The sequence below is a fragment of the Hakea prostrata genome, chromosome 9 (assembly GCF_041222555.1).
Source record: "Hakea prostrata isolate BN-2017 chromosome 9, UWA_Hpros_2, whole genome shotgun sequence".
In the NCBI taxonomy this organism is placed as follows: Eukaryota; Viridiplantae; Streptophyta; class Magnoliopsida; order Proteales; family Proteaceae; genus Hakea; species Hakea prostrata.
Window position 1 is genome coordinate 60,459,750 of NC_142608.1, and position 26,808 is coordinate 60,486,557.

Consider the following 26,808-nt stretch of genomic DNA (forward strand, 5'->3'; position numbering starts at 1 on the left):
AAGGATTAACACAAGCTAGAGCTATGAAAACTACTTTGGAATCAAAAGGTTTTGAACTAAGTAGAATGAAAATGGAATATCTAGTGTGTAACTTTTGTCATGACCTGATGGATAATGAAATGATGAAACTTGATGAGAAGAAGATCCTGCAAAGTGACTATTTTAAGTACCTTGGTTCACTTATAAATATAGAAGGTGATATAAAGGATGATGTTTCCACAAAGGATTAAAATAGGGTGGATGAAGTGGAGAGGTTCATTCGGGGTTTTGTGTGATCGACGTATTCCCTTAAAGCTCAAAGGGAAATTCCATAGAACCGTTGAATGATCAGCTAGGTTGTATGGTGCAAAGTGTTGGGCTATTAAGAAGCATAATATATATAAACTCTGTGTAGTAGGAATAAGGATGCTAAGATGAATGAGTGGGAAAACCCAGGAAGGATAAGGTAAGAAATATCATATTAGAGTTGGTTTAGGAGTAACTCCGATAAATGATAAGCTACGAGAAAGTCATTTGAGGTGGCATGACCATGTTCAATGGAGGCCTTCATGTGCCCCTCTACAAAGGCATGATTTAATTAAACCACAGGAACTATAAGAGCTAGGGGCAGACCTAAAATAACCTTAGGAGAAGCGGTGAGAAATGATATATATGGCTGAGGCCTTGAGTCTAGTATGCTCTCAAATAGAGCTAATTAGAAGGCAAGGATCCATGTAGCTGTCCCCATTTAGTTGGGTTGAGGCTTCTTGTTGTTGTGGGCACTTGGACTATTGCTTGTTGTATCGATTCTTCTTGCGGATATAGGTCTATTTCTCAGCCGCAAATATTTCATGATCCTACTTTGATAAATACAAATAATGAGCAACAAAATGATTGGTAATTGTGATATATATTCTTTGATGTACTTAATTGTTTGTTAAAGAATTGGAATCTTGGCCTGAGAAATTTCATAGAACACTTCAATCTATGATAGTTATGGGTATAAACATGGGAAGCTAGTGTAATAGTTTGAGAACTTGCCAAGATTTGGGAAATAATTTGCTTTTTAGCAAAATCAATATGATTTAATCTTGGTACCTTGGGAGGATCTCAATTTTTTTGCTGAACAAGTAAGGCTCTAAATCTGAGTGCTTGAACCATGGCTGGTGTGGATATTTCATGAATTTGTGATGGGTGTATTGATCTGGCTCTGGCTGGACAATCAAGGGAATGCGATTAAACATGAGAATGTGGAATTACATCTTGTTTGAGTAGGGCTATATCAACTGGATTATGTTTCAGGAGAATCAGGAGATATGGGTAAATAAGTATATGCTGCTTAGGATTTGGCAAAAGAAATCTGAAATTTTAATAGGAATGTCACCACTGATTTGAAAATGTGTATGTGTAAGGCTGTTAAAAAGGGCAGTTGGGCCAGAGAAGAATTCTGGTGAAGTTTGAGGGGGGGGGGGAGACAAGATCTTCTGGGTGTGAGACCTTGAACACTGGGCAGGGGCTTTATATGGATTGGGCCTTGGAACCTTTCATTTCATTTTCATAGCCATAGTGAGACTATCTGGACTGTCCAAAATTTGTTTCTATAATTCAGAGTGAGGATGTGTGATAAAATAGGCACAAGATGGTTGAGGATAGTTCAGAGTTTGAGATATGAGATTCTTGGAGTGGAGGCTTTGATTAAATAGGAATGAGCTGGTTGTGGATTAGTGATTTTCATGATATGATGCATGAATGATTTTTTTTTTTTAATTATTTTTTAATTATTTAATTTTTTATTGAGAGAGATTCAGGTGATAATTGCAGTTTCTGACCATCTATATTGGTTCTTGGGAAGCATGATATTATTGATTTTGGTTCCTCCCCATCTCTATTTACGTTTTCTTCTAATGGCATTTAATGTTATAGTTTTTCAGCACCACCGAAGATCTCTTGGGTGTTTGTTTGGCTTGTTGCAGTTTATGAGTAGCTGAGAGTTCTTTTTTTCTTTCTTTTCTTTATGTTGCCCCCGTACCATTCCCATCTACTTAAGTTGAAGTACTTGTCAGACTGTTATACTTGTAAATCCTCTTCATTACAACTAAAACTTTCCTTTTAGGATTATAGCGTGAAACAAATAGAAATTCATTTCATTTAAAATCGAAAGTTTCATGATGAAAGCTGCATTCCCTGTTTGAAGAGCAAAGAGCGAACCAAAGGCTTCTGCACAAGCAAAGTCCGGAGGGGGGTGGATATTAGTATGCAGCCTTAACCCTACAATTTTTGCTGAAAGTCTGTTTAGATACTTGACCTTAGTCTACAACTGTGTTCCACTGACCATGGTGCCGAAGCTCGCGTCTAATTAAATGCCTTGATGCAGATTTTGTCAACAGTTTTTGATGGTTTCTTATTAGTTCAGGTAGTGATGCAGATTTTGTCAAAGACTAGTATATAAATACCAGGATGGGATCATTGGTTCATGGATAAAATACATGATGCTTGGTTTTTTTTTATCTTCACCTTCTTCTGAATCTAAAATGGTTAGGTCATTCGGCATTTTCCATTCTGAGATTTCTTTCATTGATTAGTTAGAGAATGCTATTAATATATTTTATTAGAAATGGATTATCAGTCTTAGATTTTGGATTTCTTGCAGGCGAGGTTGAACAAAGCAAAACTTTTGGAAGCCATGGCAATTTTCTTTGAGAGGTAATCATTTAGATTTAAGTCTTTACTGATGCACTGAAGTTATGTCATCTGATGATGAAAGAGCGTCGTAGAAAATAATGATGTCTTCCTCCAGAGGACACAACCATGTCCTATTTATAATGATGGAAATAGAGTACTTGCAAATTGAGCCTTATAACTAAAATAAATTACCAGATATACTTAATAAGCTTGAAAGCTCTCCCTTAAGTTGGTCCATATATGTTAACTTGCCCAACTTTCACATCATAGAGTGGAATAGATATAAATCTTTTCTCATTCTTCTCCTTGATGAAATGTTTTGTCCTGTCATGCTGAAATGGGTTGTGGACAATGCTACTTATAGGTTCACTATTATAGTAGAACATGATTGGGGAGTTGGATTAACACCAAGGTCTTGTGAAAGACTCTTGGGCTATAACAACTCACATATCCCATGTGCAATGGCATGAAACCAACTGACCCCTTGAGGTTCTTTTAGGGACAATAACCTTTGAAGTACCATCTAAGGTTTTTGGTTGTGTTGCCTTTGCCCGAAACCACTATATCCATGGTAATTTAGATCCTCGTGGGATACAATGCATTTTCTTGGATTATCCTCCTACATAGAAACGGTATAAGTGTTATATCCTAGTTCTTGTTGTTTCTTTCTCTCTATGGATATTGTGTTCTAGACTTCTAGGAACATGTTCCTTTCTTTTCTGTACACCTCTTCTAAGGGGAGAGTCTGAATGAAGAGGTTCCAATTTGGATTCCTCCTTCAATATTTCTCCTGAGATTTCTGCAGATGATCCTCCTTTGAAGATGGAGTGATAGGACATAAACAGTTGTTAGATGATGTGCAAGGGGAGCAAAGACCTCTAAAGATTTATCAAATAAAGCAACGAGCACCCCCTTCTGTGCCAAGTCAGTTGGGAGGTTCAGCTCCTAGTCCTGAAGTACAAGTTTCTCCATGTGAGCCTTTCTCTAAAGGTGAGCCTATCTTTGATCCCTCTTTTTACCCTACTCTATCCCTACCAATTGCCTTGAGAAAGTAGCCACAGACTTGGACCAACACCCTATTTCCAATTATGTTTCATATCAATCCTTATCCCCAAAGTTTCAAAGTTTCATTTCCTTTTTGTCCTCTACTTCTATTCCTAACACTTGGTAGGAAACATTATCTCACTCAAACTAGAAGGAAGCAATGGATGAGGAAATGTGAGCTCTAGAGAAAAATAAAAAAGTGAGAATTGGTGACTTTGCCTACAGGAAAGTGGACTGTTAGGTTGTTCGTGATCAAGCACAAAGCAGATGAGCTTGTTAAAAGGTACAAAGAAAGATTGGTGGCCTAAGGCTTTACTTATACTTATGGAATTGACTAACAAGAGATATTTGCCCCTGTTTGCCAAGATGAACACAATTCGGGTTGTTCTTTCATGTGCAATATGGAGCTTACAACGGTCAGATGTTAATAATGCTTTTCTACATGGAGAACTCCAAGAGGATGTGTAAATGAATGTGCCACCTAAGTATTCCATTGTTGAGACTCATGGGAAAGTATGCACATTGATGTGGGCATCATATAGGCTGAAGTAAAAAGCATGGTTTGGAAGGTTTCATAAGGCCATGATTTGAAATGGCTACAAGTAGAGGAATGCAAACCACACTCTGTTCATCAAAAGAGATGGTCCCACACTTCTGTACTTCTAGTTTATGTGGATCATATTATGATCACAAGCAGCAGCGAGGATGAGATTTCAGCTTTGAAAACCTTTTTAGGGACTGAATTGAGATCAAAGATATGGGAAAACTCAAATATTACCTAGGGCTGGAGTTGTCATTTTTTGCTGGTGATGTGTATCTCTTAACGGATGTATACATTGGATCTTCTTAAGGAAACTAAGATGCTAGGATGTAAGCCTGATGAGACTCCTGTTGAGCCAAACCTACACTTGAAGGCACAAGAAGGAGAACTAGTTAGCAAGATGAGGTATCAAAAGTTGGTGGGAAAGTTGATCTATTTGTCTCATACCAGGCTAGACATCACATTTGAAGTTAGTCTTGTTAGCCAGTATATGCATAATCCCTACTCCTTATAGTTGGACACGGTGTATCTTATCTTGAGGTACTTGAAGGCCACTCCAGGAAAAGGGATTTTGATTTCAGCTCATAGACACTTGAACATTGAGGCATATACAGATGTAGACTGGGCAAGATGTTTAGATGATGGAGATCTTGATGAGCACATTTATGTGTGAAATCTTAGGGCATAAAGCATGCATTTTACACACTTAGAGTGGAGCTACCTTGGGTTTTATGTTGTTTTTGCAAATTTTAGGACTTTTCAATAGTTAAGCAAATATTTGGAGTTTTGGACATGAATCATGCAATTTTACACATCAAGAGGTCCATTCAAATTCTCAAATGGGAAAATGGGCCTGATTTGGAGCATGATGGGCTAGAGATGTGATTATGGGCCAACTCCGAAATATTGAAGAGATAAAGAAGGCAAATTTGATCTACAGCTGAGATTATAAATTATTAATCAAATCTACAGAGATATTATTGAGAGAGTCCAAATGGAGAAAAGAGTCCTTGCATACTTCAATATCTTATTTCCTATTTGGGATTTGATTAAAGAAAGAAAAAGAGGAAAAAGAATTATATTTAGAGAAGGAAGAGGCAAAAATCCTATTTTTGAATGTCTCTGTCAAGTTTCGATTAAGCCCTTCATCGAACGGTCATCCGGTGTCCAATCATGCTGCTTTTTGGAAGAGAGCTCCATGACTTCTTAAACCTTAAATCCAACGGTGGAATTATGCATCTAATCTCTTTAAGTCGGTCCGACTAGTACGTCAAAACCCTAATTGGCTGAGTCAGATAAGAACCCTGAGTTTGATTCAAATTCTGTCAAGATTCATATCTCATGTAAACTCTATAAAAGGAGAGGATACTCCATCAAAGGGGAACGTGTTTTAGAGCTTAGTAGAAGCACTCTTTCTTCTCTCTTCAGTTTATTTAGGCTTTCTCTAGTTTTCTTTGCTTGCATTTGTGAGATTTAAATTTCTAGATTGAATGTTTAGGTTTAATTTTTCTATGTAATGCAATTCAAGTTCAAGTTTCAAGTTTTAAGATTCGTTTTTCTCTGGGTCTAGCAATTGCAGATCTAGATCTAGAATATATCATTGTGGATCTAGGGTTGGTTGAGATTCTAATCGTTTGTTCAATTCGCAAGTCAGTAACCTTCTTCAATAATCTTCTCTCCTCCCTCCATTCCCGCTTCTAACTACCCCTCCATATTCTTAATTTAGGATTTATTTTCAGCATTTATTTATTGTTCTCCCTTCCCCTGGGCCCTTGATCAGAGATGCCTACAGTCATGCCTCTCTTTGATTGAGGTTTCCCTTTCCTTTTATTACTCTGTTATTTACTTTTTGCAATTTACTTTCTGCATTTATTTATTGTTCTCCCTTCCCCTGGGTCCTTGATCAGAGATGCCTACAGTCGTGCCTCTCTTTGGTTAAGGTTTCCCTTTCCTTTTATTGCTTTCATTATTTATTTTTTGCAATTTCTTTTTCTCTAATATCCGCTCCCCCGATCGGTGGACTGTAAGCTACGTCAAAGGGTCCACGGTCAAAGTCATTATGAATTATACTCCCCTTCCTTAAATCCAGAGCCGACACTCGGATCACTTCCCTTTTATTTTTATTTATTTATTATTCGCATTTTTTTCTGCCTTTATTAATTATGCGTTGATTATGTTTGCTTTAATTTTCGTTTCAATTCGATAGCATTATATGTATGGATTAGGACCGTTCGTTTAGTTTAATTAAGTAATTAACAAATTTTAATCATTGCACTCTCGCATTACTATTAAGAAGTTGAATTCTAAGTGGCATATCTCCCTGAGATCGACCCGTTAGCTACATGATATTGTGCGCTTGCGGTTACTTTTAATTTCACAAACATATCTATTTCTGGATATTGCGTGTATGTGGGAGGTAATCTAGTGACTTGGAGAAGAAAGAAACAGGCTTTGGTTGCAATGTTTAATGTTGAGGTTGAGTTTAAGGCGATTGGCTCAGGGCATTTGTGAGGTATTACAGCTAGGTTGCTTCAAGAGATTGGGTTAGACGTAGAGGCTCTTATACAATTGCACTCAGAATATAAATCAGCAATCAACATAGCTCATTACCCAGTACAACATGACAGGACCAAACATGTAGAGATTGACAAACATTTCATCAAAGAGAAGATTGAGGGTGAGTTGATTTGTTACATCTGTTTCACTTTTGTTACCTCAGACGAGTAGTGGAGCTGATGTGATTACAAATAGCTTAAGCGCTAGGATGTTCGGTAGTGTCATTGGCAAGTTGCACATGATAAATATCTATGCTCTTACTTGAGGGGGAGTCTTTTAAGGAAGAATCTATAGGAGGAGATTTTGGTAGATTTAGGTGATTTACTTTCCTTTTATGTTCTTTCCTTATTAAGGGTAGATTTACTAGGATATTTTTGGATCGTATTTTTCCAAACTGGGAAGATTTGGTTTGTTCAATATTTGGTAAGTTTTGAGCATAAATAAAGCTCTTGCTGTGTCCTTTAGACACAAGTTAGGATTTCTCCAACTCTTCCAACACATAAAAGTGGATTTCCTTCCACAGGGTACACAAGTCCTATTAGTACTGTGAAGGAGATAACTTATACTGATTGGTGCTTTGAACGTGCTTGCGCAGTTGATGTATCCAAGGTTGGACCCCCCCAAAAATGGTCCTAAGCCCAACTGGGAGCCAAGGAGGCCGAATCCATCCCAGGGGTAGAATGGTCTATTCCTGGATTGAGTTGTATTGAAGACCAAAGTCTGGTGGTTTAGCTATTTTGAAGAGAGTCATAGAGTTGTAAAGCAATGTTTCCTTTTAAGAAGTCCTACTTTTAAGGATAACTTAAATTAGAAAATTGTTATTTCCTTTTTGGGTCCAGTTTATCTATTATCTAATTAGTATTAGGTAACTTAAGTGTAATCTCAGATCCAAGGGCTGAGATTGTGTAGTAATTGAATACCTTTGTTAGAGTCCAATTTAAGTTGTGGTGGGGCCCTAGCAGTCATTGAAACCCAGTAGGAGTCTAAGTCTTTTGTTTAGGCTATAAATAGCCTTTCTGGTGTAAGATTGAATTTTTTATTTTTTATTTTTTATAACAATATAGAATGAAAAAGAGTTTTGAGAATATAGAGTGGTAAAGTTGTGGGAATCTTGGGAGGAGAATCTGTGGCTGGTTAGTGTTGTTTCTTCAACCTCAAGACCTTCAATCTTCAAGTCAATCATCCTACAGATAGCAATCTGCAGTTCTTCAACTTAAAGTAAGTAAGACATTCCCACCCAAACCCTAACCCTCTTCCCCTCTGTCCACCACCCTAGCTGTCCCTTCCCTCTATTGTTTGGCCTAGTTCTACACCGCAACCCATCAAAAACTCCCTTAGGTTAATTCCCTTTAGTTTCCTGCAATTCCAGACCCATCCCTAGACCAAACCATCTTCCTCGTGCAACTGCAGGCTATTCCTGCCCGTCCCTGCTTCTGCGCAAGCAGCAGCACCTCTTCTTGTGTAAACCCTACTTTCCCAGCCCCTTTTGAAGCCCCTTTGCCTTTCCCTAGAATCGCATCTGCCCTAGGATCACATTCCCCGAGCCCTCAATCCATTCCAGCCCTTAAACCCTAGTCTGAAATTTTTCTGCAACTCATCTTCTTCATAGAAAATTGCAGAAAATTTGATTTTCCAGATTTTTCTAAAACTTATCTACTTCAGTCCCAACTTCCCAAATCTATCTTAACCCTTAATAAACCCTTGTTAGTATCGTTGAACTACCAATTCAGCAACCCTAGACCAACTACCAGCCCTGATCGAAACCCTAAACCTTCCAATTGGCTGGTGCAACTTGCATACAAGGTCCTGAAAGTGAACCCTAATTCTGGGATTACATCAGCAACACATACCTAGGCTGCATTTCAAGCTGGTGATTTAGTTTTCTTTGCAACTTTCTATATTTTCTTGGAGGAAATCCAAAAGAAGGTAGCCTTGGGCAATATTGGGATATATAGAGTTGATTAGAGAATCAATTTCAAGGGCATCATTAGAGAGCCACTTCTAGCCATAGTAGGCTATGTAATTTTACCATTAATATATCAAGTAAAGCCACAAGCACAACTGAACATAACAAGAGTGAGACCACAGTAAATGGTTGCTCCTGTCTCGTCTTATGGAGCCAGCTAGAAATGTGAAGACACACTATGATGATTGTGATTCATCCCTTCTATAGCTCCAGAAATGTTACTACTTTAGCCATGATTTCATGTTGAAGAATGGTGTACCAGCAAGTGATTGAAAGGGGAAAACTAAGTCTTGAGAAAGTTGATCCAAGTCTTAAAAACTTTATACTAGCCTCAAACTCTTGAAAAGGTCGATCTACCTCCAAACCCTGAAAATCTTGATGGTGCCTAATAAAATTTTAATCTTCTGTGAATGGGTCTTCAAGATAATTATTTGAGATCCAAGAGCAGAAGAAGAGCAGAAGGTGAGAGTATGAAAAATAAACCACAGAGTAGAGAGAGAGAGACGTGGTGGCGGCGAGGTACTAGGTTTAGCACAAGAATCCCAAGAATGGTTCCCACTTCGACACCATGATGAGAGAGTTGGAGAAAATAGTGACTTGTTCCTTTAGAGAGCACAACCATTTTCTGCTTATGATAAGAGGTTGAGTGATTATTATTAGATCCCGGGAACCATATGAAATTAGATATATATCCAAAGAGCTCTAAAACTCACATTACAACATCCAACATCTATAATTGTTTGTCATTATGCAGATCTAATCGATCGGGTAGAGATGAGCAGAATCCTGTTGGCGGTATTGTTCGGCCATGTGGTGCTTGCCAGGAATCTAATATGGTGCTAAAAAGAAAACCGGTAATGTTTTGATGAGCTTTATGTTTGAATAAAAAGGATTTAGGGGATCTAAGTTTGAACAATATTATAATGAGCCTATCTTTGTAAAATTTTCTTTATTCCTTTTTAATGCATCATTTTATAATTGTTCGAAAATGCATATATTGACTATCCTCTCAATGCATGTTTTGCTCTTTATTCCTTGACCAGTGCATGCTCTGACTTCTGAGAGGAAGTAGTTTTTACATTATGGGAATTATATCTCTTTTCATTATATGCTTTATGCTTGCAACTTTTTTGATGGATTTCATTATAGTTCCCTTGCATTTTAATAAATGTTTCAATGTTTTCTGGTATATCCATGTTTAGACTTGTGAAAATACGTGATCCAGTTTTGTCTGCATACAACTGGTCATGTGCTAATCAAGAAGACCAGCTTGTGTTACGTTTTAGTTTAAAAAAGAAAAAAAGAAAAGCTTGCTTGTGTTTATTGGCCTCAAGTGAGGCTGTACACGAAAAACCAGACTTGAAAACCACCTAAAACCCACTGAAACATGTTACACCATTGTACCATGTTATGCCCAAATTTTGAAACAGACGAGATGAAATTGCAAAACTATGCTCAGAACTCACTTCTGGTCACATTGAACGTGACCACCAAATAAAAAGAATGTTCAGTCCTGTCCCTAAAGAGAGTTTTGGCTGAAACCTGTGGAACAACTAATAAACTTAACAAAATTATGACATGCGTGAAATGAATGTTGGACTTCTTATTAAATACACTGGTTTGATGGACACATCCAACCACCATATTCCAAAGATTGTTCTGGCATTAATAGGTCTACCAACCTTTTTTTTTTGGGGGGGGGGGGGTGGAGTAAGTCTTAGAGTTTTTTCTAATAACAATACTGTAGGAACTGGATTACTGTTTGGTTGCCTTAACTTCTGAGTTATTTTTCTATTCTTAACCCTTTGATTCCCTAGGTAGCTGTATAGAATTTCTTTCTTACTATCCGTTAAGTAATATAGGTCTTGAGGAGAAGATACTCCAATACAACTTCCCTTGGAATTCTCTTCCTCTCCATCTCCTGGTCTTCTTCCTCTTCCTTACGTTTGTTGATTACCTAAATTCTAATTTATAATCGTGACTAACGATGAAAAGAGGTAAATAAGGGAGTCATCAGTCAAGTCCTGTGAAAAAAATAGAGTGGAATTGGTCTACTACTAAGGAAAGAAGTAGTAAAGCATATACATATGGCACAAGAAAAACATACGTGGATGATGATGTTGCTTTTTTTTTGTTTTTTTGGGATGAATAAATAAATCCATTACCAAAGGAAAGAAACTGTGGGGGGGGGGGTAGAGGGGTAGAAATACAAAGAAAACTCAAGGGCAATGCCCAGCCAAAAATAAAGAAACAAATTCGGGTCAAAACAGCGCCAATCCTAGCAGCAAAGGAAATGGGCAAACATAAAGAAAAGGAAGCTCAAAGGTACTAGGAGAAGGCACTAAAATAGGCCATTGGGCCTAGCTAGTGTTCTTTTTCTTCTTCTTCCTAGGAAACATAAAGTCGACGATGAAGTCTCCATCCACTTGAAAGTGCCCCTTGGGAGTAGGGGTGCCTCTCCTACAGCCATCGTGATTGCCGTCATGATCGGAGGCATATGGAGGGGATGAGGTTTCAGTCTCAGGAGCACCCTCGCAGATATCTTTCTTGCCCATTACTAGGAATAGCCTTCCTGCAGTTGGAGAAGATAGGGGAGAAGGAGAAGGGGCTGGCGAAGCTCTTAAGAAAACTGGATATCCCTAGCTCGGGATGATGCACTGGAGTGGTGGGGGAAGAGGAAGGGGAGAAGGGGGGGCACCGAGGGTCTTTGTTGGAGGGTTAGGAAGGGGCTAGGATGGACGTTTTGATGGTTTGAGATGGGAGGGATGTTGCTGCACTCAGATATCACCAAGTATCGCGCAATCAAGTAATAAATGATGTAGTATTATCCCCGGATTTATCCTACTTTCATGTAAATATTGTTTATATTAACGGTTGATGGGTGCACTTTACCATGCGGTCTACTATGTTTGCAGCTTTGGTGGTGTGTTGTGTTTCCCTTCCCTTTTCCTACTAGCTACTCCCCCGTTCCTTGGTTGCTTGTTTTTCCTCCTGCTAGCTCCTAATCCTCGCTTTCCTGGTTTTTGCTTTCCCAATCCAATCTGGTTGGTTTGGGTTTCCTCCCCCTACTTTCCCCTTTGTGTGCTCTCCCTTCCCACCTGCTTCTTTTTTCCATTTGTCATCTTCATTCGGTCTTCGCTGTTAGTCTTCTGCTGTTCTTACTGTGGTTGCTCTCCTGTTGTTACATATCTTCGGTTTGGTCTACTTCATCCCACCCTGTTTGCCCATCGTTCTGCTCCGTATGTTGCATGGCTGGTGGTGGTTATATCAGTCTGGCTTCTGCTTCTGGCTCCCTTTCTTCTTCGCTCGCTCCGCGCTCCGCTTCCCGGCTCCGCTCGTTCTCCTTCCTTCCTCTCGGTCTCTCTCCCCCTTGGTCCTCTCTCCTTTTCCTCCTGCCTCTCTCTCTTTCTTCCTTGTCTTCAATCTTGGTTGTTCGGCCTGGTTGCTTTCCTCCGGATCGGCTGAACCTCTGTTTTACGTTTGTCCCTTGTTGCCCTTTTGGTCTTCCTTTGTTGGTCGGTTTCTCTCCGTTGTTGTGCTGCGCCCTCTCCGTTGGGCTGTTCTTCTTTGATCTTCACCTCTGTTCGAGAGCGTCAATTCATCCTGGGTTCTGCTGGTGCTGCTCTGCCTGTTGCTTGCCCCTTGTCTTCCTCGCTCTCCTTCGCCTCTCGTTGTTTTCTTCTCTTCGGTTTCGGGATCCACTAGGTAGGGGAAAGGGTTGGATGAAGAGGTGGGGAAGGGGAGGAAGGCCTCGGCTGAGAGAGAGGGATTTTTTTTTCTTTGGGGGGGGGGGTGTTGTTTGGGCCCAGGAGGGTGGAAGGGATCTAGGACTATGTCTTGGGGGGTTTGGGTTGGGAGGGGAGGGGGTGGGTTGGGCCAACAGGGTTTTGGGTTCCTAGGAAGGTAGGCGATATGCTGGGCTAAGAGGGTTCTAGGCCAATAGGAGGGAGAGGCTAGAGGGCTTGGAGGTTGATAAATGGACTGGGCCGATTAAGGCGAAGAGGGTATGAGGGGGAGGCCCATGATTGGGAGTGGGCCCAAGTGAGAAAGAGAAGTAGGGCAAGTGGGAGGGTGAGAAGGGGAAGGGGGAGTGGGTTAGGGAGGAAATGGCAGAGGCTCGGTTTTCACAAGAAGGGAAAGATTCAGTTGCAGCAGGCTGCGACTGAGGCTGGACAAGGAGAAGAGGGGCAGAAGATGAAAAGGAGGGTTCAGGTGGATGATGATGTTTGGATGGACTCAATATTATTTTTCAGTGTATTACGTAATGAAGAGAGTGCGAGAGAGAGAGATTGACTTTCCTTTGGAGGTCTTTATTTAAGTTTATTATTTTGATTGTTTGTATGCAGCCTTTGAATCAACCCTAACCTCAATCACCTCATAGACATAATTCATTTATATTAGATGAACCACTTTCAATAGTTCATCCGGGGGAGGCAAAGTTTCATTGTCCAATCAATTCCCTACCTATATGCTCTCTACTGTAGTCTTTTTCCTCGGGTGGGCTAAATTGCAAGCATCACTCCATGCTATTTAAATGTGCTAAAAATGGAAGATTTTATCTTTGATATGCTCTTCATTTATCCATATTAGAATTTTTATTTTTATTTATTATTATTATTTTTTGACACCCCTGGAGCCAGTATCCCCCCTTTTTTCCCCCCTTCCCTTCCTTTTCCTTCTTTTTCTCCCTTTTCTCCTCTTCTCCCTTTTTTTTCTCTTTTTTTTCCCCTCCCTTCTCCCCTTCCCTTTTCTCTTCCTTCCTTTCCCCTCTTCTCTTTCCTCCTCCCCTCTCTCTCTCTTTCTCCTTTCCTTTTCCTCCCTCCCTCTTCCTTTCTCCCCTCTTTTCCCCTCCTTTTCCCCCCCTCTTCTTCCGTTTCAAACCCATCACCCCCTGCATTAAACCCATTAACCAATTGCCCTGATCCACCATAGCGGTTGATTTCGATTTGCAATAGTCATCTCTTCTCTTTTTTTTTTTTGTCTTGAACCACCATCTATTCTCATTTACCCAAAATCCGAGAGGGAAAAAAATTCCCCATAACCGGCCCTTTTGTGTTTGGATGGTCCTTTCTCTTTCCCTCCTTTTTCTTTAATTTCAAATCAAAAATGGCTTACTAACCTCGCAATTGAAACTATCGTTGCCATAAATAGCGTGTTTTGTAATCCTCTCCCCATCTCTTCCATCGGTCAATCCTTTCTTCTCTTTTGTTTCCACCAATCATCTTAATTGTGCGTTGAAAAAGACATTAACTCTTCTCCGGGTGCTTCTATGAGCCCGCGGAGACCCTCATTTTTGCAAAACCAAAACCCCAATCGATGCTTGGCTTTAGAGAGATAAACCGCAGCCCTTATTGTTGGCGGAGGACCGCATGATTGGACTAGAGAGATTGTTTCTCTGCTCGAGTTGGTTTTGCTGTTTTTGTTTTTTCAAATCAACTTGCTTAAGATGAAGATGGGCGCGGGCCGGTTCTCTTCTTCTTTCCTCTCTTTCTTTCTTCTTCTTTCTTCCTTCTTTTTTTTTTTTTTTAATGAAAATAGATTTCTTAAAAATAAGTCGGGTATAATAGTCTTTACAAATATACTACCGTATTCCATTCACGGATGGCCTTGTGTTTTTAAACTAGTGGGGTGTCGGTGCTTTGGCCTCTATTTTGGGGTGCCGGTTTCTCTTTTTTTTAAAGTCCAAACGGTCAATCCATCTTGAGTTTTTTGCTATATTTTCTTACGTTTTTCTCTGTACCTGCATGCTATTTGTCATTTCCTATGAATAATTCCTGCCCATGAGAAGTTCATTACTGTATAGTGATGTTTTGTTGTTTATGCATAATGTTTATTTCTGTAACATATAATATTGTTTTGTGTGGTTGCAGGATGGCAATTTCATGGTTGGATGCATGGGCTATCCACAGGCACGTTTCTTCAAAACTATGAAACAGTTTGAAATATTTCTGTTAAACAGTGATTCTGTACCCTTACACAGGATTTTTTTTTTCTCACCCTGTATTCTGAGCACAATTTATGCTTATAAAGTATCTATAACAAATATTTACAATTATTGCTCTGCTAGTTGTCAAGCAAGTTTAGAACAATATTGATCTTCAAACCATGGTTGTCAATGTGGCAAGGCGACCAAAGCGGTTGGGGCTCTGCCTAGGCGATTAGGTAACAAAGCAGCGCTGAGGTGGCAATAATGTGACCAAAGCAGTTGGGTCAAACTTTTTCAATACAACTACTTTTAAACTAACAAATTTCTATTATAAGCCAAACAAACATTCAAGAATCACATTCATCTTAAAAAACTAGCGTTTAAGGATCATAATTATGAAAGACTGTCCAACAAAGAATACAAACATAAGTTCATCTCATCGAGAATCATAACATATGACTATGTACCATATCAAATAATAAGTATGAAAACGAAGGTAATAATTTTACATTTTTACTTACCTTTATGATAATGTGATGCCAAAGAAGTGCCTTATCCATTTAACGGTTCATTGATTCCTTTTGTAGAATAAAATTGATTTTTAAAAAAATCAAGGAAAAATATAATGATGTACAAAATGTCAAAAAAAACAACCACTTTGGTTTCTAGACGGCAATAAGGCACATAAGGAGACAAACCTGTAGCAATTAGGAAAAAAGCAGCAAAAAAACTGCACGTTAACAAAGCTGTTAAAAAACAAGGCGGTTTTTCAACCGCCTTGCTGCCTAGGCATCTGCTTTGACAACCATGCTTTGAACCCTTCCTTTTGTTTATTTAGGAAGGATTGTGCATAGAGAAGACTGTTCATCTTGGTCAGTTACACATAGCCTGTTCCATATCGTACAACCTAGCAAAAGTCGGGAAAATGTTTCAGCTGGGCCTACGCTTTTCTTCCTGAAATAAAAACTGCTTAGTAGTCTTGTGATACATTGAATAACATGGCTATTGTAATTGAACTTAATTTTTCATGGGGTAATCTGAATCAACCAGTTTCTTTAGGGGGCGGCGACGGCCAGGACAGCGTCCCCGGCCTTGCGGGGGAACCGCGGGAGTCCCCGGCCCGCTTGGGTCCTTGCGGGACCCCCCGCCCCCCCCCCCGCCGCGTGGCATTTCCTTCCTTCCCTTTGCCCCTTTTGGCTCGTGTGGCCTCTCTCCCGCGGTTCCTGCTGTGTTTGTTTTGCTCTCTTGTTCTTTCCTCCCGGTTTCCTTTTCTCTCTTCTTTTCTTCCCATTAATCCATAGTCTGAGGTTTGGGGCATGATTTCTGCCAGTCAAAATTTGAGTTGTCTTAGACTCTTAGTGAGATACCAAAACCTTGGCCCTTGGTTTTGGGGGAGATATAAACCTAATTAGATCATGCAATTTGCAGGATGCTAACAATCTGAAAACCTGCAACCATTGCTTGGTAAAGACTAAAGAAAATATAGAAGAAGAAATAGCTAATGAGGGAGAAGAGGAAACAGTGGGAGAAAAGGGCTCTGTGATAGACTGTGCATGTTATACCCTACCAGTCAACACATATTTGTATGAAGTAAAAAGGAATTACAAAGTGAATTTAACTCTTACCAAGCTAATCTAACAGGAAATTTCCATAGTAATTAGTAACTTGAGATTGACTCAAACTTGGATGAATATTTTGACCATATTAAGTCTACATTCCCTTAAAGTTGCAGCTCCATCGAAGTCCTCTAAATTAGTTGAAAATAGGAGTCCCACCACGCTTCAAACTCCTACCAAAATTTGTACTCTCAAATCAGCCATCAGATTTAGTCAATTTTCACACCATATCCTGTTCCTGCATTTCACTTCCTTAAAGTTTTCATTTGAATCCAATTATTTGAATACCCCAAATACACCTCTATAGCCTAGTTTGAATTATGGTTTTGGGCTGATTCTTTAAAGATCTTGAAAGACTGGCCCACATTCAATTGAGGCTACATTAGGTGAGTTTATTTATTTCTTTTGGGGTAGGGACTTCAAAAACTGGCAAAACCAGTTGAGACTAAAATCTCGACCAAGATAGTTGAGTAAGGGTAATTAATTATGGAAGGCAGTCTGTAACATTTTGACCGATATGAAATTTCAGTCAAGACATAGCTTTTCTGTTTTGTGTTGTTTCAGGGAAACAAGTGAGGTTTTTGCCAAAACCTTGTATCATGCATTTATGTACCTTACGTTTCCTCTTTGGCAAACATAATTTCCTTCCAACTTTGCCTTAATGGCATAGAACATACTGTTTACTTTCACTAACTTGGAGCATTAACTCCCATATTGCCTATAATCATACAAGCATAAAATGAATAAATTTTGAGTAGTGCAAATGGTTCTCTCTGTCTCTGTCTCTGTCTCACATGGGTGTGTGATATTCCCTCTTCTTTCTTATGATGTTTTATACAGGAGAGCCTTTCCCTTCATCCCCCTATTTTTATGTAGGGGAATTTGAAGGAGAAGATATGTTATTATGCTTAACACTTTCTTTGTTAAAATATCTATTTATATTTTATAGGCATGACAATCTTTTGCTACTCCTTTGCAGTGTAGGAATGTTGTTTGGCTTCCAGGATCCATATCGGAAGCAGTTGTGACCTCTCAAGTTTGCAACTCTTGCACTCCAGGTTTCTTTCTTCTGGTTTTATGGCTCCGTTACCATACATTTAGCTTGGGGGTGGGCTGTTGTCTTATTTATTGGATCTTTTTAATTTTTTATTTTATTTTTGTGTTTACAAGTTACTTTGCTACTTGATTACTGATTGCTGACGACATTTTAAATATATAATTATATGAAAACTGTTTCATAGGTCCTGTATACCTGATTCAATTCAAGTTTCGCCGGCTTGAAATACCAGCAGACTACAATGTTGACCACTTAGGGTATGTTCAACTTGATGGAAGATTATCTTTTCTTCTGCTTACTTTCTCCGGCAGGTTATGTTATACGTGATTGAACATAATCCAATAAACCTCAATAGGTGCTTATCTTGTGCATTGTACATCCAAGATAAAATTACAAGTGGATCTATCACATGACTGTATAAGAGTGTTCAAAAATGGATGTGCAATAGCGTTAGGTCTTCATTATTGCTCTTTGTGTATGTTTGTACTAATTGCATGCTCTATGGAGGGACAAGAGATGGCAGAGAATATGGCTTATATGTTTCAGTGGTTCACATTCCTACAAGAGCCGTTTTCTGGAAGCAGGACAGATTGGTAGTCCAGCTTTTGCCTTCATTTAATTGGTATTGAGTTACAGAGTGTAGTATATTATTGGTTTTTTTAACTGTTATGAAAGAACATTATTCATTTCAGAGCTCTTGAATTTAAATGGCTCACTCATTATTCATTCTTTGTATAAGATTGTGACAATGGAAACTTAACTAAAACAAGTTAGAAAATGAGCTAGGGCATATTGCATGCAAAATTTAAGAACAATCTGATGTGTTCATTGTGTGCGAGTTTGCTGAGTTTTTGTTACTGCCTTACTGGGTGCTGCTTGGAAACTTTCTGCTTCTCTGTCGTCTGTTTTGGTAGATTGAGAATATGTCTCAATGGAGTGAGGGGACTACAATTTTATGGAACTGATACCTTGGCAATCTGTTAATATGGAACAAAAGAAATGTGTAGCAAGGAAGATGAATTCAGGTGCGTTATTACTAATAACATGGAAATCCAAAGGCTTTTGTAGTGGGTTGATGCAGATCCAACACTTATTTTCGCTTATTTTCCTTAATATGAGCTTAGGGATGGGTTAGACAGGACATGCCCATTAGATCTTTTAGTCTAGTAGGTATTGGGCCCATTTGATGGGTGAAGAGTCTAAGACCTGGGTCCCAAGGGATGCATATCAACTTACTACTATTTGCGACCTTATTTTATCTTCTTTTTTGGTCCTTTAGTGAGTGTTCCTGCTGACCCTGGAAAGAGCTGCTGTTTTTGTCTTCTGGTTGGTTGTATTAACCACTATTAGTTTGTTAAGGAGTTAGGGTTCCTAGTTGATTTCTGACTCCAAAGAATAAAGCACTGTAGAATTCAGAATTATTGATATTTGTTTGCAAGCTGTCTTGATTATAGTTTTGAAGACCTTAAAGGATGGCCTGCATCTTCATTGACAGCATCAACAGCTCCTCTGCCTTCCTGCTAAAGCCAATATGGCATCCCCTGTAGCTGATCTGATCACTCCTCCATATGAGGCTATCAAGTCTGCAAGGCCTTCATCACAGTGTAAGGCTAACATGTGTATAGGAGGCTAGGACCAAGAGGAAGCTCTAGGCGTTTGGGCTTTCCACTCTATTTGAATATTCACTTGAGTTATATAATCACACTTGGCATCTCTCTCACAAGCAATGTGGGCAGCCACACTTTGCCTCAAAATCCTCCACAATGGCTGCTATTCTGATTTTATCTCTAAAGATTCTCGAGTTTCTCGTAGCTCGAAGGTAAACGTGCAATTGGACAAGAAGCTAGTTTGGCTACCATTCCAATTTTCTCCATTGGTGTCAAAGTGATCTTTTACCCATATGGCAGCTTTGGTCACCCTTTTCATAGCCGTTCTTTCATCCGTAGTTTAGGGAACATGCAGCTCCACACCAAGGTACTGAAAGGACACGAGAAAAAAGGTGGTCCCCATTCTTTCTTTTCCTGCCCAACATATACAACAATTTTGTTGTATGTGTATCTTCCTTCTGAACAAATTGTCTCTAGTTAGTAAACTATCTTGGAAGCACCTCCAGGTTGTAAAGGACTGTCTAGGAATATTGTCAGCAAACTATACTGCCATCCACCAATCCACCTCCTGCACTTTCTGGCTAGTGGACTCCCAGGCTGACTTTGTTGTGAAGAAGCTTGTGGTTCCTTTCCACAACACTAAATCAGCATGGGCCTTACTTAGCCTGTCCACTGGAGGAAGCTCTCTCTAAACATCCATCAGGACTGCTGATTTCCCTTAACAATGTCTTAATTCCCCATCAACTAGAAATCTGTCCACCTTCTCCATCCATGGGAGTGTTCATTAAATCTGATTCTATTTCCCGAGTTGTGATTATGACACCTTCAGGGTGCCAATTATTCAGCCACATATGTTTCTCTTCCCATCCCCAAGGAAGTAATGGATGAGAGGTTTTGCCAGTCCCTGTATTTTAGCACCTTCCTTTGAAGTTCAAATTCATGAACAATGTAGGCTTCGCCATCCATACAGTGTTGTTTAAGATTTCTACTATATACCCAATTGATCCATTGATGCAGATCCAGCACTAAATTGCTCTATTTCCTTTGAAATCAACCTGGGGTTCATAGATATGGATGTTGGGCCCTTGTTTTATAGGTTTGTGTGTCACGGGTCTATTCTATGGGTCCAGAGGTTAGTGTCTAGGCTAATACAAATATAAAGTTCTGCCCAACTTAAGTTAGAAGGGCAGAATAGTTTTTTTTTCATTCTTTTTTCCTTGTATGTTTTTATTCTACTTTTAAGTGTCCTACTCTAAGTCTATTAGTTTCTATTTCGAGTTTGATTCCATTAGGCATCACAAACTAGATTAGAACTCCAGCTTATATGGTAAACAAGCCCCTCCACTTGATGGGAAGGCACCCAACTTCGATATGATTGATAACACTTCTCATTTTGAGTATTCTCTTAAGTGTTGCTGCTACAAGGTCATTCACTTTTGAAGGTCCACGTTTGAACAATTTAGGTCTATGCTGAAGTCGTGCCTAAGTTTTGCTTCAATTGAATTGATGGCCCACAAACTCCATCCCTATTCAATCCAAAGCTTTGCAAGGCTCCCCCCACCTAGGTATCTGGCAATGTATACTCCATTCCACTTCTTATATCACCATTTTTTATTTTTTTTAAAATTATTGTACTTTTGAAGAGACCCAAAATTCAAGTTTAGATCTACACCTATCGGATCAATCCCACCATTTAGGTTCATAATCCCCTCAACCCTAGTGACTTTAGATCCCAGTTTGACCCCATTCTAACCATCCAAATTCAAGATGTAAATATTTTTCTTGGATTTTTGTACTCCCTAAAACCCTCCTAAACAAGAGCCCCCTCATATCTTCTAATTTAGCCAACCAAACCCAACCGTACTTGGGGGATCATACCCCTATTTCATACTCCCTCAAATTTAACCCACTTTGACGCCTATAGACCCCAATTTCCCATCTCAAAGGAATTTTTCCCGTGACTCCCATTGGATGGGCCAAGTATCCTTCGTACTCGAGCCTATGACGTTTAACCACAGAACCCTAACTTAACTCTTTTCCCTAAAACCAGGCCTATACATCCCATACGAGTTGGTTCTCTAAAAGTTCTTGGAAGAATTGGCCTTCATTCATATGTGGTTGCATTACCCTTACGCTACCCTTTCTAGAAGCAATCTGTCGAAGCTGCTTTAGTATGTCCATCATGTTCATTTCCTTGATGCTGCATGTCCCTAGAACTCCCTCCTTCAGTTTGCATACTGTGTAACAAGATAATAGGTGAATATTCTTTTTCTGTGAAGGTCCAGTCCATAAAAAGTTTGAGAAAATGTGTTCTAGCTTCATCGCTACATTTCCAGGCAGTCCAAACAGTAATATGAGAACCAAAACCAAATCACAGGTTATACCAAAATGAAATCACAAGTTTCGATCAAAAGCTGCAAAATTTAGTTGAAACTGCTCGAAACATATGGACTTTCCCGACCAGGCAGTTTTTTGACTTAAAATCATCTCTTTCGAATGAAACTCTACACTTCATAGAGTTTCATTCGAAATAGAGGCTGAAAACTAGAGTCGGAACTTGCATCCCCCCTACCTTTTGAGCCTTTTGAGTTGATTTTAGCTCATTTTAAGCATTTTGTTTCACTCCTTGGTGGTTTTGACACTTCTTTGTGGTTATTTCAAGGTTTTTCAAGTTTTTTGCAAGTTCCCTAAATTTTTTACTTATCTTTGTATCATGGTCAAATGATGGGATTCTTTTGAATTTAATATATGTAGTCTATAGTAGCAGATCTACAAATATATGTTGTTGGATTTGATTTTTGAAATGTGCTAGTATTTTTTTATTTTTCTGATTTGAAAAAATACCTAGAAAATTATATATTTTCTTTGTTTATCAAATGCTGCTGGATTCTTCTGAATTTAATATATGTTGTCTCTACTCTCTAGTAACTAGATTTACAAATGTATGTTGTTGGATTTGACTATTGAAGTGTGCTACTATTTTTTTTATTTTCCTAATTTAAAAAACTACCTAGAAAATTATATATATTTTTTTGTTTGTTTCATGCTTAAATGATGTTGGATTCTTTTGAGTTTAATATATATTGCCTCTAGTAGCTAGATTACAAATGTATGTTGTTGGATTTGATTATATGCAGAGTCTCACCCCAAAATACTCCTTAAAACCTACCAAAACTTGTAGGAAAAAAGTCTCCAGTTTCCACAAAGTTTCCCAGGTTTTGACCTAAAATTCCCACTTTCACAGGATCGAAACTTGAGTTTCCCTCGAAAGTCTCCTTCACACTTGGTCTAGGATGGCCACACTCACCTCATGAGAGTTTACCTGAGAACAAAAGAAGACTAAGATACCTCATAGGTAGCTTGGTTCCAGGGGAACTCATTAATTCCAAAAATTGCAGTCTGCTATTCTGGTTTAGGCCCCATAAAATAATAGTGGACTTAACCCTATTGGGGTTCAATCTGGAGAGGTAGCAAGCCCAGCCCATAACAAGTTTCTGATAACTGTAATTGTTCTCCTCCCTTGATTGGAATCTGATAACTGTCATTGTTTACTCCCTTGATTGGAATATCTTCCTTGTGTGTCATCAAGACTCAATTGGTGTTGGTACCAGCCAAATGCCTTGCAGTGGGAAGCATTTCTCTCTCTTTAATTTTCTCTTAGGTGTGATCAGTACTCTTAACTAAAATACCTGTCTCATTCTCTTGTAGAGTTAACTAAGTATACATAATTTTTTTGTTAGGAAAGCACCATCGCACAGAGATACCTGAAAAGTTCACTGCTGATAAAAACCAGATTGCCACCTTGGAAGTTACTGAATTCTAACCACTAGATGATATTTTAATTGACCCAATATATGCATGTGCCTCACATCTTCTAGTTCTGTAATCATCTATCTGAAGATTATAGTTTGGTCATACCTCAGAAATTTTAGTTTCAGATTACATTGGTGGAATCTGATATTTTAAGTTGAACACCAGAAACAGGAAATACTAAAATGCTAATCTGGTTTCTGAAAAAAAAAAATTGAAAAGAAAAAGATGGTTTTACCTTTTTAACGAAGATCACACTTGAACATTGAGGCAGCAGTGGAAATTCTGAGATACTTGATACCTGCACTCAGATTTCAAATAGTTGGAAAGTAATATATTTTGTAGGACCATTGATGATTTTTAAAATGTTTCTCAAGTTAAAATTGTTGAAGAATTATTTTACTTTTAATTGTGTCATCAAGTTTTCATTCTGAGTCAACACTGTTCATTCATTTTTCAGGTTGCATTGGTGGCTGTGATGAGACGCTTAGACAACTGACAGAAATTTGTGGGACAGGTTCCCATAATCTTTCAAATATGTCAGGTATAGATTAGAGATGAGCAAATCATTAATCACAATATCTGGTGTTTTGACATAATTAAACTTTTACCTGCACCAAAGATCACTATTAGGTTCTAAAATAAGTTTTCCTTTCAAGACTTCGTAAGAAATTGATGCAGCCTACAACCATAAGGAAGACTTCCTAAACAACCCTAATTTGTGTCATGCATCATGACATCATGTTATCTGCATCCACAATTGTGGGTATATTATGAAAATCACTTTGCTGAATGTGATAAGTTTCCTCTCAATGGTACTACACTACATGACACATTAATGGGTTCTTTGCACATATTCGAATGGTTATGAAAAAAGAAGAAGCTGAATATCTGGTTGCCAAATTAAAAATTTTACCTTTAAACTTGACAGATGACCCAGTCCACTTACCACATGATCCTAGTTCAGTGGCTTATAATGCCCAACAGCAAATCAAGTAGATGGAGGGCATATAGTTGGGACAGACCATAGAATTTGACTTCTTGGTTACAAATGGTTACTCTATATTCAACTTTTCCTTTGCAAAAGCTCTAGTTGTGTAGAGTATGACATTGACATTTCTATTCTCATGTTGTGTATTTTCATGAAATAATATATTGTAGTGGTGAGATGTTCTGGATTATATAAATATGCATTAGAGTTATTTTAGTTAGTTTACTGATATATTGTTATGAAGCTAGTAAAAGTGACTCTGGGGGCAATGTGCCCTAACCGATTCATTTTCCACTCATTCTCTTCCTCTAATTATTTTTTTTTCTGGGATGATTAAATGTTAAAATTAATAGCAGTCTTCAAGGGGGGGGGGGGAGGAACCTGGGGAACACTGAGGGACAAATGAATTGTTTTGGGTTTATTTTTTTTTTTTTTTTTTGGGGGGGGTGTTGCAGGGGGTGGGGGGATTTAGATTAAGATCTCTCTTTTTTTTATTGGTTCTGCCTGTGCAGTGATTTGGCTTAGCATCAAATGTATGACTTTCGGGTCATTTGTATTTATTAGCAGGAAAGCCAAGTGCTGGTCAATTAAAGACATGTTTAGAAAAGAAGAAAACTAGATTGTGTTTGAAATATTCTTTTCTCAGCTCTTTCAATGTTTTCCTGTTGATACCATAGTTGGCTTGGTTTTGGGGGTCTCACCTTATGTATGGTTCCACTCCAACAACAGAAAGAGAGGGTGAAGATGGTGAACATCCTTTAATCTAGGCTATCGAACTTTGGTGGGTTAGGGAATGATCTACAATTAAAATGAATAGACCACCTCTGGTAATTTGATTGTCATATGCTGGATCTTAAGAATTAGATACTTATTGTACTTTTCTTAATTTTCAGCACGAGTGCAGGGACCAGTGGCAACTACTTATAACCCCCAAAGAACCACTTCAAGGCAAGGAACCTGTGTGCACTGTGGGCAAACTGGGCATTCTTCAAATAATTGCTATTCCCAAACTTCACGCTCTCAGCCTCGTGGAACAAACTCACAAGGTGGTATAACTAGATTTGACTTCGTAGCTCTTTTTATTTTTATTTTTTTATCATACATAGGTCTGATAAGGTCTACACAACAACATTATTATTAAAGAAGTTTTTTTATTTATTTATTATAAATACATTTGGAAAAGAAGATGTTTGTGATATCCATCTTGCCTTTTTTTGTGATCTTTGGGAATGAGCTGGGTGCAAACAATTTTGAGACAGGTTGGACCTAATATAGTAATTGCCAATGACTTTTGACTTCCAACACCACCACCTACATCACTGCCACCAGTAGCAGTGACCACTACCACCTTCACTACTGCTGCCAGAAGAAATGTGCACTCTGTTTATATGCCTCCCATTGGTGCTTCTCTCTTTTGTTTTTTCTTCTTCCAGCTTTACCATACAACTTTTCTTGTATTGAAGTAATCCAAATGAGCAGACACAAAAATGTATTTCTGACTGAAGAGTTACTAATTTGGAACAGAAGCATCACAGAGCACACCCTCAATCTCCAAAACTAATTGCATTATTTCATGCTGGAACTTATATGTGAAGTTAGCTGTAAGCTTTATATGCATAGAAAGTTACATCAACAACAAACTTGCAAAACCTGCATTATTTGATATCTAACCACAAAAAGTAATTTTTGTTATGTTACTGATTTCAAACCTGACCATTTTATGCTTTTTCCTACTGCAGGGGAATCATCTATGCTTTGTAACTTATGTCAAACACCATGCATACTGAGAACTGCCAATACAGCCAATAATAGGGGCAGGAAATTCTACACATGCCAATCACAGGAGTGTAATTTCTTTATGTAAGTAATCATGGATTTGGATGCAAAACAAATTTGTGTTACAAAATGTGCTGAATTTGTCCTCCAAACTCGTTTCAGCTTCTACATGTAAACAAAAACAGTGTTTGTTTTGGTTTCTGAATCCTGCCAATACTTTTATTTTCCTGGGCAACAACCATCCTGTTTTAGACCAATTTCCATTTAATTTGATGACATGGTATGTGATATATACCCATGAAGCCAACCTAGTTTTATTGTTAGAATGTTTTCCCCCATCCAGTTCCAGACACTAAAGCCTTATTCTTGTTTAACTCCTGTCTTCTCCCATTTTTGTTTTGGTGATTTTTGTTAAAATTAGCTGTAGTATTAGAAAAAAAGCTCTGATGGTGGATTCTGGGGCATACTCAATAGCTGGGGATCAAATGCCTTCCCTTCTATGACATAAATGACTAAAAATTCATGACAATTGGGGAAGTATCTGTAAGTTGGTTATGTGATCATCTCACAATTTGCTAATGACCTGTGTTATGCAGGTGGGAAGATAGCATTGGCGAAAATAATGGTGGCATAGGAGGACGAAGTGCAACACGTGCAAACAGTCATTCAACAAACTCCACCTCTAGGTCTGGCAGGGGGAGTGGCCGTGGAAGAGGTGGACGAAGCGGAGCACAAGCCACAGAAGGGAGGTTTGTGTCAGCAACTGGGGAGCCCATTTCTGGGAGGAGCTGTTATATCTGTGGAGATCCTTCACACTTTGCTAATGCCTGCCCAAATCGAGGAACATAATCTCACCTGCCTATGCAAATAAATACCGTGTTATTGCCTTTTCTTGTTGTACTCTCAGATGGCCTTCTTTTTATCCTTGTATATAATATTTGAATGAAATGAGTAAATTGTTATATACTGATGACATCTTTGATATACGTGCTGCAACTATACTCCTGCATATCAATAGGCAAAGAAGCATGGGCAGCTCAAAACAGAGATGACAAAGATTTTTTTTGGCAGCTTTCAGCCTGAAATGCCAGTGGAGAGGGCAACAGAAGTCTCCATCTCTGGAAGTGGAAATTCTATAATTTTTCATTCCTTCCCTAAATACCCATTTGAAAATTTCCGAAAGATTGTTTCCTGTAAAATTTTAGGGGCAAATTATACTTGATGAGTGTAGAATTTTGTATGTTGAAAGGTTTTTTT

General features: G+C 38.7%; 1 protein-coding gene across 1 annotated transcript in view; it reads left to right on the forward strand.

Annotated features, from left to right (window-relative positions):
- TOP3A (topoisomerase 3alpha) overlaps nt 1–26,793 on the forward strand; it is a 63,691-nt gene extending 36,898 nt beyond the window's left edge. Inside the window, exons 16-24 of the mRNA XM_089169149.1 lie at nt 2,630–2,682; nt 9,523–9,622; nt 14,639–14,677; nt 17,290–17,368; nt 17,552–17,621; nt 23,243–23,328; nt 24,669–24,821; nt 25,515–25,635; nt 26,148–26,793. Of these exons, the coding sequence (XP_089025275.1) occupies nt 2,630–2,682; nt 9,523–9,622; nt 14,639–14,677; nt 17,290–17,368; nt 17,552–17,621; nt 23,243–23,328; nt 24,669–24,821; nt 25,515–25,635; nt 26,148–26,400 (954 nt within the window). The 3' untranslated portion in view covers nt 26,401–26,793. The remainder of the gene's footprint in view (nt 1–2,629; nt 2,683–9,522; nt 9,623–14,638; nt 14,678–17,289; nt 17,369–17,551; nt 17,622–23,242; nt 23,329–24,668; nt 24,822–25,514; nt 25,636–26,147) is intronic.
- The last annotated feature ends 15 nt before the right edge of the window (nt 26,794–26,808 follow it).